This window comes from Phoca vitulina, unplaced genomic scaffold (genome assembly GCF_004348235.1).
Source record: "Phoca vitulina isolate PV1807 unplaced genomic scaffold, GSC_HSeal_1.0 scaffold18, whole genome shotgun sequence".
NCBI classification, from domain to species: Eukaryota; Metazoa; Chordata; class Mammalia; order Carnivora; family Phocidae; genus Phoca; species Phoca vitulina.
The window spans coordinates 14122489-14135379 of NW_022589721.1; the positions used below are offsets into that span (position 1 = coordinate 14122489).

The window sequence follows — 12891 nt, forward strand, 5'->3', positions numbered from 1 at the left end:
AAGTGGCCGAGTGTGTCAGATCCTGTTCTCATTTATAATTACCGTCTTTTTTTCTTTTTCTTTCACGTAACACATACCATTTGTGGAGAATATGCCCTGGGAGCTTTGTGACAGGTAAATCTCACAAAGCGGGTTCCTGAATCTATTCATGTGACTGGTACAATTAGGGACATGGCTCTGCCAGCCAAGTGACAACAGGAGGTTCAAGTTGGCTTGGGGGTCGTTGAACAAAATGTTGCATTCACATTTTTGCAAAGGAGGAAGCTACGAGAATATTTTGGCAATCCTAAAAAATTAAATACAATCTTGCCAAGGCCAGGCGAATAAGGATTCATTGCTAACCCTTGACGTCGCTGAGACCTGCAGCTTCAATGGCACCGAACCTGTCAAACCGGACATTTCAGAGGAAGAAACAAGTGCAAGTCCCTTGGACCTAAGAATTATTTTTCAACAAATACAGAAGAGCGAATCACACCCATTTGGGAGAAAATGTCACGTGTTTGAAAGTGGGCTAACGCTGGGTCACACTGGATGCCAGAGAGCCTTCGAGAACTGTTCTGAGGCACGAGGCTGCAGAGAAAAGCCCCCCTTTCATGGAGCTTCCTTGCCCTCACGCCACTCCCAGCGCAGCGTCCGGGATGCGCAGGCTGGCCCTCGCTCTGTTGCCACGCAGCCCTGTGTCACCTCTCTGGACCTCTGCAAACACCCAGTTTCTCTCCTGTCCGCGGGGCCCTTCCTCCTTGCTCTCTCGCCAGTCCCTCTTTCCCTTCCGGATGCCTACAAAGCAAGATGAGTTCAAGTCTGCCGGATTTATGGTTCCCATTGACCTGAGCCAGGCACTTGGAAGAATTTGAACGTAATTTTGTGATGGAATTTTCTTCCCAGCCAACATTAGAAATAAATTTATAAGCTCTCTGAGAGTTTAGGGGGAAAAAAATCTAAAGTGCTTCTGTGTATTCAGAATAAGAGGTGGTAGGACCCACTAATGATCCCCTCTGTTCTCTCTTGCCTCTTCCAAGTAGAAGAAGGCATTTAATATCAGAAATCTTCATCTTCTACAAGGGAGTTAAGGGACATGTATATATATATATATACATTTTCTGTTTATAGTTGCAGTTTTACAATCATCAGAAACTCAAAGCAGCATTTGCAGGGATAGAAATGTTCTTTTTAACAAGAAGCACAACTCAGCTTCTCCACAGATTTAAAAATTAAAGCGACAGAAAATGGTATTTACATTTGTTTCTGATTATTTTGTTTGCCAAGTTCTTGCTCGAAACAAGGCTTGACCCAAAGAGGTATCAGGATCCCAGTGGTGAGGTACACCCTCGGTGACTTCTCAGCAGTGCTTGTGTTCAACGGGGAGAATTTACATGTGAGTACTACTTTCTCAACAGAGAAGCCTCTCAAACTCGAGGTTTTCACAAACATCAAGAGCTTGTCTTGTGACTCCTGGTCTGCCACGGACACATTCATTGTTCCTCTGCCTCTAAACCAAAGCCTTCCCCCAGCGCTCAGCAGCCCTGGGTCAAAGGTTCAATGCATAATGTAGCCCACATCCCTGAAGAGCCTTGGGTTACTGTTGCGGGTCAATATTTCCATCTCGCTAATATGCTGGTGGATTGTCTGGATGGTTCCTTGTGTAAGCTGAACATTCCTAATTATACTAGTGTTTTCTGGGTCCTAACTCCCCCCCCCCACCCTCCCAGTGCAAAAGATGATCATACCTCTATATCTCAGACATAAAGTTTTCTGTTACAACTGTCTACCTGGAGGTCATAATACTTTCTCTCATGCAGCAACATATTAGAGACAGAAGTTCAAGTGGATCTGCAAATTCAAAGTGGAAAACAATTTGCACTGGCAAAGTGGAATAATGAACTTGTCTTAACTTATGCTTGGTTATTTCTTGACACTGGGTGGAGTGACTTCTTGTGTCTTCCATGAAGTCTGAACATTTGTAACCGCAGGAAACCCTGCATGACCAAGGGCAATGATGTTTGTGGGAAGAAGAGTAGCAGCTTTGAAATAGTCACGACCAACACAATTTTGATTAAAGAAAGAACTCTGGTTTTTAATAGTTTTGATCATTAAAAAAGTTTAAACCTGCATAGCAATCATTTCAAAAATAATTATTTAATGTTCCATAATTAAACTGTACACAACCTAGTCTTGGGACATAGAAGCCAGTGAGGTGAGTTTGGAGCAGTCCTGTGCAGTCCCAGGAGCCGGGAGTCGAGTTTTCATTGGCCTTTTTTTTTTTTTTTGTCATTCTGTTCATCTGAGATTATTTGGATACTTGGCACAATCTGGCTCCGCTGCTGAGCAGATCTGCACTGGGAAGAGAGAGCAGCTTGACCCCGTCCCTTCTCGCTTCCCCTCCCCCACTTGGCTGGATTCCTCAAAGTCGCTCAATGTCTCGGTATTTCTTCCTCAGAATAGAGACCTGGTCTTTAAAGAGGACAGGGTCGAGCCTCATCTGCGAGTGGATCAGCGGCATGTAGCCAAACCAGCTGGCAAACGTATTCATGCAGCTCTGTCGCTGGGCAAAGTGGTCAGGGTCAGCCCAGCGGGAAGCCCGAGAAGTCTGGGGAAAGGGAGACAAACCAGGAAGACAATGAGCGAGGTGCAAGGTACGATGGGGATGCTGCAGAGAACCAAAGTCAGGTTCGAGGGCAAGCGGCAGAGCTTGGGTCTGGACGGGCCACCCAACCTCCCCTGTGCTGGGGAAGGTGCAAGCACCAGTCCTGGGTTTCAGCCTTGCCAGAAGGTTTTCCGAAGATATGCTACATTCTTTGACGTTAAAAACATACAAACAAAGCTCCACATGGACTGATTCTCTGGTCTGGGAATGATTTACCATTGAGCCTCAGCTACTACGGTCAGTAAACATAAAAATTCTCTTCGTACATGTGAACAAATACTATGACTCACAATGTGTTTATGGTTTCAAAGACAGCTTTCTAAAACCTTCTGGTTTACTTGGTTGATTCTGGGTAAGCAGAAAAGATGGCTACCATCTCTTTAGCTCTCGGTGTTTGCCTTAAGGCTGGTTAAACACTTTTAGATCATGTAGAGGACACTGAATTAAAAGAAAGCTTTAAATGACTTAAGTGCTGACATTTAAATAAGCATCATGTCGTTCAAACCACATTTTTATGAAACAAAGAAAAAGGGAGCTACCGGATTTGGGGGGAACCCCCCCCACTCATTTATCAATAGGCAACTGTACAATGATGTATATATGCATGGGTGTGTGTTCAGTGTGTTTTTATTCTCATGCACTGTTGGAAAATGCTTTTGCAGGAAGGTACATTTTACTGTGAGAATCACTCAGAGTCACTTAAAAACCACAAGTGTCAACATGCTTGAAAGGAACCACTGAAGGCAAATACAAATGTCAAGTTACCTCTGAGCAGCAGAATAACAAAACACTACTTGTAAAGTGTTTCCATGAAGCTCATTTGAGTCTCATCACAACAACCTGGTCAAGTTCCCTACCCAGTGGGGTAATACCATCCCCACTGCATAGAGGAGGAAGCAGGTTCAGGGAAGCTACACTTACTTGTTCAAGGCTAGAAAGGCGCAGAGCTCAGGTTCCATCCTTTACCATTTATACTAAGAGAACTCAACTTGGTAAGCCAGAGGAAGTTTCTAATTAAGCTAACCAGATGAGTTCAGATCAGAGCACACGGTCCCAAAGGGACCTCATTTTGTTTCTAAATTGGTATGGGGCCAGGCTCCCTACCCCCATGCAAGTGCACACCTATGCAAACGGACTAGTGTCAAGAGCTTAAGCTTATTCTTATTCTCTTTTACAAATGGAAAAAAAAAAAAAAAGAATTCAGAATCATCCAAGTATCATTTTTGCCTGTAGATTTTAACATTTATTTTGGGTCAACCAACATATGAGAGAAGATAGAGTTCCTTTGTAATAAAAACATAATCTTATTAGCACATGATATCCTTTTACCAGTCATACATTCAATAAACTCATGTGCATGATAGGAAGGCGGGGGGCATATATAGTACATATCTAACTAGACACATCGAGTTATGTCTAAGGCTAAATTCAGATTTGTCCCAAAGTATGTGTAAAATCACTTGAAATATTGGTTTGGTAGAATTAGGCAAATCTATGCAAAGAATATAAAACAAGGGGCGCCTGGGTGGCTCAGTCAGTTAAGTGTCTGCCTTCGGCTCAGGTCATGATCCCAGGGTTCTGGGATCAAGCCCCACATCGGGCTCCCTGCTCAGCGGGGAGTCTGCTTCTCCCTCTCCCTCTGCCTGCCACTCCCTCTGCTTGTGCTCTCTCTCTCTGGCAAACAAGTAAAATCTTAAAAAAATATATATATAAAACAAACTCCTAAGGAACCATGTGTTATCAGAGTTCCACTCCTAATGAGTGTATAACCTCAGGGAAGTTCATAGAATTCCCTGAGCAAACAATATTAAAGGAATGTTGTGTCCTTAAATGACATTGATAAAAACGCCTGGGCACACAGTAGCCACTCAATACATCTTGCTGGAATTGGAATAGTCTGTTAGCCTTAAAGATGAAAAATTCTTGCAAATCCTCTTTCCTGTTCTTTTAGTAGTTAGAGGGAAATAAAATTTTCCACTAGACTCATTGCTCACTAAGGACAGCAGCTCTGTCACAACCAGTATCCAGACGAGTGCCTGATAATCAGTACACACTTGTAAATACTGAGTTATGAAATTCTATAAACTTAAGATCCTGCAAGATTTTTGCTCTTACTAAATTTAGTGAACGAAAATCCATCAATTTTGTTAACATGAGGTCTGGTTAAGTTTTCCTTTGCAAAAGCTAGATCTGTATATGATTTTCAATAATGATTGGAACAAGGTACATGGAAAACCTCAACAACCAAACTGATCCAACCCTCAAGTACGTCCTTCCAGGTTGACTCAAATGCTGTTGGATTCTCCAGGATTTAATTTGGGTGTATCTAAATGGTCTACAGGTTTTTGATTTCTTCCATATAGTACTGGGCTCTGTCCAAGACGAATAAAGGTGAATGAGCCTCGGCATATCCAGATCAGCCTGATACAGTAGCCGGAGGTATAAAATAAAGAGTAGTGGAAGGAACAGAGCATGGGATTCAACTCCCACTTCTGTCTCTTAATACTAGGTGACTTGTGGCAATATGTTTAAATTCTCTGAGTCCTCGTTTTCTTACTTGTAAAAAGAGAAAGTTGGATTAGATTTCCTTGCAAGTATCTTTAGTTCTAAACTTATGTGACTCAACAATATTTTACTTTCATAGAAGTTTTCATACATGTTATCTCAACCCTGTGAGGTCGATTTTTACTGTTTCCATTTTAGAGATGAGCCAACTGAGTTTCAGGAGGTAACTGACTTGTGTATAGCTTCTATGTGCCAGTTCCAGGTGAAAATCAAGGATTGTGATTCCTGGTCTGTCACCAAGATGCTCACCCAACTCAAGAGCAATCACCAGAAGGCTGTGTTGAGGACAATATTATTAGCTATTCACTAAATAAAGCACCTACAATAAACTTACATAAATTCTTTGTAGGTCTTAAACTCTGGAGAAGGTTGATGTTTCTCATGCCACTTTGTAGGTTATATGAGAGCTTTTACAATCTCGAGAGAAAGATACCCTTGACTTACGTCTTCCCAATCATCCATGTGCCAACCATATACTCCCTTGGGACTTTCAGATATTTTTTTTTAAATTTCCTCATTATCCTTCCTAGAGGAACTGTGAGTCATTACCCCAGGCTGAACCACCAGCGAGCAAAGCAGGGAAGGAGAGTTCTATTCTTACCTGCCCCATCATTGTCTCCTTATACTGCTTCTTCTGGGTGACTTTGATTGGAGGCAATTTTGTCACAGCAGACACCAGGAAATTCATGAGGATGTCCTCACAGTTGGCCAGTTGGTCCACCATGTTCTTCAGGCTGGCTGGCAGGTAATGGGTGTACAGGTAGTGATAATATCTGTAAAAGCAAGACAGGTTTCATAGGTGGCCATCATTATATAATCACAGGTGGTCTTCTTTGACAGGAAACCTATACTTATTGTTTGAATCCCTAAACACATAATGGATGACGATGACGACAGCCATCACTTACACGGTACTTACTATATGCCAGATAATGTTCTAAAGTGCTTTACAAGGAATGCCCCCTATAATCCTCATAAGGAACCTATGATATAGGTACTATTATTATCCTTGCTTTACAGACAAGGAAAGAAGGTACAAGAGATACACACAGATGCAGATACTGCTTGGCCAGCCTGACTTTAATATCAGGGTGGTTGGTTAGAAACTGAATACTCGGATGGTAAGAGAAGTTACTTACACATAATCTGTATATCCTTACAAACTGCTTTACAATTTTAATTACTGGCTTAATCAGAACTGTAGTCAATACTATCCTATAACTCTGAGTCCAACAATACACCATTCCATTTTTGTGTTCTATAAACCATATTATTTTGACACTGTTAGATCAAAACCTTAATTAATCTGGTGGTCAGGCATTATGGAGGACCCATAATTAAGTTGACTTATTTCTCACTCTACTCTTTTTTTAAGACGGACATAATAGCATATACTTATAGGAAAAATAACCTGAATGAATAAGATTCACTGTGTGTTAGTGGCAGGGAAGAAAGGGGAACAATGAACTTCTAAGAAGCAGGGTCTTAAGATCAAGATTCGGCTCACCTAAATGCTTATTGTTTATGCACTTCCAACTCTATCCCTGAGATAGCAAGATTTTTTATCCTTTACTAAAAAAGACTAGGCAGAAGAATGGATGAAAATGACTGAGTCAGTAACGTTAACCATCTAAACTCACTAATTTGGCAGTCTTACCCAAGTTCCCTGGCTTTAAAGACCAAATATATTCAAACAACCCCCAAATGTATATCTCCATCCCTGCTGTTTTTCCAACATACCCTTTTGGATGTCTTAACATGCCCAAGACTGAACTCTGTATTTTCCCTAAAACCTAAATCCATCCATAGGGCTTTCCCCATCTCTTGATGGCCTCTCTATCCTTCCAGTTCCTTAGGTCAAAAAAGCTTAACCATCAAACTCTATAACCAATCTGTCAAGACATCATGTTAGAGCATCTTCAAAATATGCCCACAATCTGATCACTACTTACCACTTCTGGCTCCCAGGCTCCATCAACTTTTGCCTAGATGTCAATCACCTCCTAATAGGTCTCCCTGTATCTACCCTGGCCCCCATATAGTCTGCTCTCAACACAGCACCCAGAGGGGATGCCCTAAAATATAAAAAAGATGTCTCCACTCTGCTCAAAGCCCTGCACTGGCTCCCACGTCACTCAGAGTGAAGTCCTCATGATGGGCAGCAAGGTCCTGCATCTGGGCCCCCCATGACCTCTCTCTTGCTTTCCACTCAGTCTACTCTCAGCACATTGGTCTTCCTGCTATTCCTCCAACATTCTGGTTCAGAGCATTTATCCAACATTCTGGCTCAGCTGTTCCCTACACTAGAGCACTCTTCTTACAAAAATCTTGGATGATTTCCCCTCTTTCTTTCAAGTCTCTGCTCTGATCTCACCTGTTCAATGAGAATCACTGGCCACCCTTGAACCTCCCCTCTACCTTCACCATTGACAGGAAACCTACACTTATTGTTTGAATCCCTAAACACATAATGGATGACGATGACGACAGCCATCACTTACACGGTACTTACTATATGCCAGATAATGTTCTAAAGTGCTTTACACGGAATGCCCCCTATAATCCTCATAAGGAACCTTGATCTGCTCGACTTTGCCTTTTTGCTATATAACTCACCCCCTTAACCTATTATAGAATTATTACAAATATCATGTCCTCCCCTTGTTGGAATAGAAAACCTACTTTAGGCAAGAAAAAAAAAATTTTTTTTTAACTCTTTGGTAAATCCCAAGCACTCAGAATGATGTCTGGGGGTGCACAATTAAGTATGTACTTTTGTTGCTGTTATTCTAAATGTTCAGTTACTCAATATGTCCTCCAACTCCAGACAACCTGATATGTTTCTCTACCATTATTTCTGGAAATGCAGTAGTAAGCCAGGGGGTTTTATTGGTTTCAAAGACACAGGCTGGCCACACTGACAGAACTTAAACAGCAATGCAAACTAATTTTTGTTATTGTTGCTCACGAGATTTGGCCCAAGTTCCTCTTTATGCAACAGCCAGAAGCTACGATAGAAGGAGTTACGTAAAAATCGACAGGCGGGATTTCTAAATTCCTCACTTGTGGTAAATAGCAGCTCCTGTCAACACCATGGAGTAGTCGTTTGTCCACTTGGATGTGTACCCCCACCGCTCCTTAGAGTTATCCCAGAAATGGCTACGCGCCGGGTACCCCACAATCCTCTCAGGGAAGCTCTGCCACACGGTGAAGGCAAAATCCACCTGCAGGCAGAACACAAGCCAAACAAGCAATCAACAGTGTTAACAAATGTCAACAAAACATTACCTTCCCCCTGCTAATTCATGATGCGAAATCCCAGGACTGTTGCGAAACATTAATTCCATGTATTCATCAGCAAATTAAACTGACTGCTTGACATTTTGCCCCGTAATTATGCACATTTTAATGTTTTCTGTTGAAGAAACTTCAGATTAGTGCAGAAATGAAAGAAGAAAAGAAACTGCTGATATGTCCTTTAGAATCCAGTTTGTTCAAGCAAAAACACAAGTCAGAAAAGCAATTGCTGTCTCCCCCTCCTCCGTCTTGGTGCACGTGACCACTGTTTCATGCGAGGCATACATGCATCTGTTTTGTAGACGAGAGATTTCCCATGCACATCCAGAGTATGAATATACAGCATGCAGCATGACTAGCATCCAGCAAAGCCAAAGTGACTAAAATAAAAGCATCCTCTTAAGAGCAAGAGAAAAGAAGTTTAAAAACTACACAAGTTCTAACAGGAATTCAGAGCAGGTATCATAGAGAATGTAAGTCAGGCCTCTCAGGTTTGAAGATGCTCAGCAAAAAAGAAATCTAGAAAAAGCATCCACAGTGAAAAATCACTAAGAGTAAGTAGGGAAGAGGCCAAGTGAAGCCACATGATTATTTTATTTGTTTATTTTTTTAAAAAGATTTTATTTATTTATTTGCAAGAGAGAGCGAGCGAGAGGGCACAAGCAGGGGGAGCAGCAGAGGGAGAGGGAGAAACAGGCTTCCCACTGAGCAGGGAGCCCGATGCGGGACTTGATCTCAGGACCCTGGGATCATGACCTGAGCCGAAGGCAGACGCTTAACCGACTGAGCCACCCAGGCACCCCTAAACGTGATTATTTTAAAGAAAATGCAGGTAAATGACTGTCCAGTGCTTATGATAACCCAAAGCAGGTACTTCTCAACCTGCTAAAAACCGACATTTATAATTAGCAAATAGTCTGTTTTCAAATGTGTGAGCAAATTTCTTACTTGCTATGATTGATGAATGATAAAGAAGTACACAGAAAGTAAAAAAAAAATTTAGAACAGTAACAGCAAACAATCATATAATGCTCATAATCATGTAACGCTTTGGTTAGAGTACTTACACATTTTAACTCACGTAATCCTCACAATATCACCCTGTGAAGTAGGTAATTTTATAGTCTCAATTTACAGAGAGGGAAGCTAAGGTACATGGAGGTGCAGTAAGTGGCAGAGTCGATTTAAATCCAGCCATCTGGTTTCAAATTTGTCATGTACTGTTACCATAGCCTCCTTCTTAGCTCTCCTGCTACAGTACTGAGAACAATTCAACTCTTCTACAGGTTACACACTCAGCCTACAAACTTTCTTGTCTCTTCTCCATAAGCAATGCAAATGGAAATTTCATTTATTCCACAAATATTTCCAGTCGCGGCGCTGTGATGGTGGCTGGGAACGGAGTGATGGTGTCAAGTCCGGTTCCTACCTCTCAGAGGTCGAAAAGCAATAACTATTTGCAACAGCCAACAGTGAAAACAACCCAGGTTCTATCAACTGACGAATATATAAACCAACCACGGTATATCCATGCGACGGAACATTATTCAGCTCTAAGAAGTAATGAATACTTAGAATATGGATGAGCCTTGCAAAGAGTGTGCTGAGTGAAAGAAGCCACCCACAAAAGGCCACATATTGTATGAATTGCCCAGAAGAAGCGAATCCACAGAGACAAAAAACAGATGTGCGGTTCTAAAAGCTAGGGAGTGACTGATGAGTGGATATGGGGTCTCCATTCAAAATGTTTTTGAATAAGACAGAATTGATGACTGCCCAGCATCGTGAATGCAGTAAATGCCACTCAATTATTCATTTTAAGATGGTTAATTTCATGTTGTGAATGTTACCTCAATTAAAAGAACAAAGCAATTCAGCCTAGATCAGTAGTCCCCATGCTTTCACCACATGCACAATGTCATTCCCGTTTTGCCACATTCCCACACCATACAATCACTTCTTTCCTGTTGTTCTTTAAATTGCCCATGCTTGGTTCCCCCCACCCCCCCATTAGCCTCATCCTAGGCAAACCTGTCAGCGAAAACCTAGGTCTGGTTGCTGGCTATATTGTTTTCCAACAAACAGTAAATATAATTGCTGAAATATGCTTGCCATGAACCATGCAAAACTAAGGGGCACACACCATCCTTCCGGAACACTGGCCTGAGGGATCTGTGAGGGTCCTTTTATCTCTGAATCCTTTGGGTCTAGAAGTCACTGTTTTTGTGAACAGCCATATATTCAAATTTTTAGGAAAATCTAGTTTGGCCCCCTAACTCAAGATAAGAGAGCCTTAAGCATATAGCTTGTCCCCCCCACCCAAATGGAAACATCCAGAAAAAAAAGTAGGGGTGTTGGAAAATACGTTAAGAAAGCCTGTTGGGGTACAGGGCATCTCAAAACCAGCAGCAGGGGAGTGGACAGTATTTGCCAGAAGATGGAAATCGGGTTGTGATAACCTGCACACCATCACTGGTGCTTAATATTAATGGTGTCAACTGATGGGACGGTATCTCATGCAGCCCGTCGTCAAGCAGGCCGGCTGCCAGCGCTCTTTGGGGTTTTCCATGATTCTTTGAAAAGGAAACACACACCCTGGCAACGCCTATAGAACCCGATGGGGTTTTCTCATCACATGAATTTCTTACTATCTCAAAGCTGTTTCAAGTCATTTCAAAGGAACTCAAAAAGTAAATTCAGATAAAACTATGATTCTTGTGATAGTTCTGCTTTCCCGAAGATCATTAACACATCAAAGGAGGCAAAGGTCAGCTTAAAAACCAACATCTGTTTTCTTTTGAGAATTTGCAGCAACCCAGATAAATGTAAATAACTGTAAACCAACTAAATCTAATACCCTTTGCAGAATGCTGTTTAAAAATCTATCCTTAATACTACAGGGCGGCATTTAAACAGGCGGAGACTCCTTAGAGAGGAAATAAAATGAACCACCATCTATTCACTTAAAAAAAGAGAAGCCCTTCGTCCTTGACCATTAGGTGATGCGATCACTCCATGATCAGCAGGCAAAAGTAAACCAGACCACCGGCCTCTTAAATTTACATATCACTTTCCATCCACACTGACTTCTAATTACTTCCTAGAGGTCACACGTTCCTCCCAGCGCATACCAGCGGCTGGAATTGCTCGTCTTTGAAAAGAAATTCACCAGCCCCACGGAAACATCACAGAAGCCGAAACAGATGTGACCGTGGGACAGGGAAAAAAACAACTCTAGAGTGGGACTGATTGCCCAGGGGAAGACGTAAACTGCATGAGTACCTGAGGTCAAGGGATAAGGATTTAAATATATGCCATCGCTGTCTTGACCACACGTTCCTGCGAGGTGCTGTTCTCCCTGTGTTTGCCCTCCAAGGTCCACTTTGGAAGGCACAGCCCGGTCTTCCTGACAGGCCAGGGGCTGACTGGGTTAGGTCGGCGGGAGTCACCCGCCGGCAAACGGAGGCGGGACAGAGAGCGAGAGGTCGGAGTATTTCTCCCTGGCTCCCTCCTAGGTTTGGCAGCAGAGTTTCGGGCAGTTGCCACATCCCCCCGTGATCATAGCTCCCATCGGGCAGGTCCTCTCCCCAGTTCCACCTCTCAGAGACTCTGAAACACTATTTCCTTCAGACCTGGGGGAAGGGGCAGGGGGAGCTGCTGCTTATTCTTGCCGCTCTCCAGGTACCTCAGCATCTTTAACCCCACCCACCTAAGTCATCCGAAATCCCTTCGCTGGAATCACCTGACTTGAATTCTGTTTGCTGCCAGGACTCGGAGGGCCATCGGCAGGAACTGTGTAATCCCAGTACCCGGCACGGAGAGCAGAACAAAGAGATCCCTCGATAGATACTTGGGGAGCGAATGTGCTCCTCGGATGCCAGCTTCCCTTGCAGGAAGCAGCAGAAACATGCAAGCCAGAGCGTCCCATACCCCGTAGTCCATAGCTGCCGTTCCCTTGGAACATTAAACCTATCTTCCCCCCGGCCCCCCGAACCCCCTTCTCCTGCTAACTTGCACAGGACACAATCGGCTGTGCGTTCACACTTTGATCCCCTCAGCATGCATCCCTTCAATCATTCATTCACCGAGTATTTATAGAGCCTGGGCTGCAGAGAAAGCCTTTTACCAAGGTGAGGCCCAGGGCATTTTGTCCTGGGGTTGTTCAGGCTGCACATGTCTGTTCAACTCCATCGGATGGAAATTGGAAGCATCCATGGAATTTCAAGAAGGAGACAGTGGGACTGCTAGCCTAGGTTAACACCCAGTGCCAGCTACATGGATGGCAGGCTATTAGAATCGGACTGGCGTCCAGGAGAGTGCATGCTGGTAAGTGTCGATGTTTAAATTGAAAAGAAAATGATTATGAATAAGAGGGGGAAAAGAAA

General features: G+C 43.0%; 1 protein-coding gene across 1 annotated transcript in view; it reads right to left on the bottom strand.

Annotated features, from left to right (window-relative positions):
* Positions 1-2251: 2251 nt before the first annotated feature.
* Positions 2252-12891, bottom strand: part of EXT1 (exostosin glycosyltransferase 1) — a 273802-nt gene continuing 263162 nt past the window's right edge. The window contains exons 9-11 of the mRNA XM_032415568.1: positions 8273-8433; positions 5811-5982; positions 2252-2587 (exon numbers count right to left, since the gene is read on the bottom strand). Coding sequence (XP_032271459.1) covers positions 2402-2587; positions 5811-5982; positions 8273-8433 — 519 coding nt within the window. The 3' untranslated portion in view covers positions 2252-2401. The remainder of the gene's footprint in view (positions 2588-5810; positions 5983-8272; positions 8434-12891) is intronic.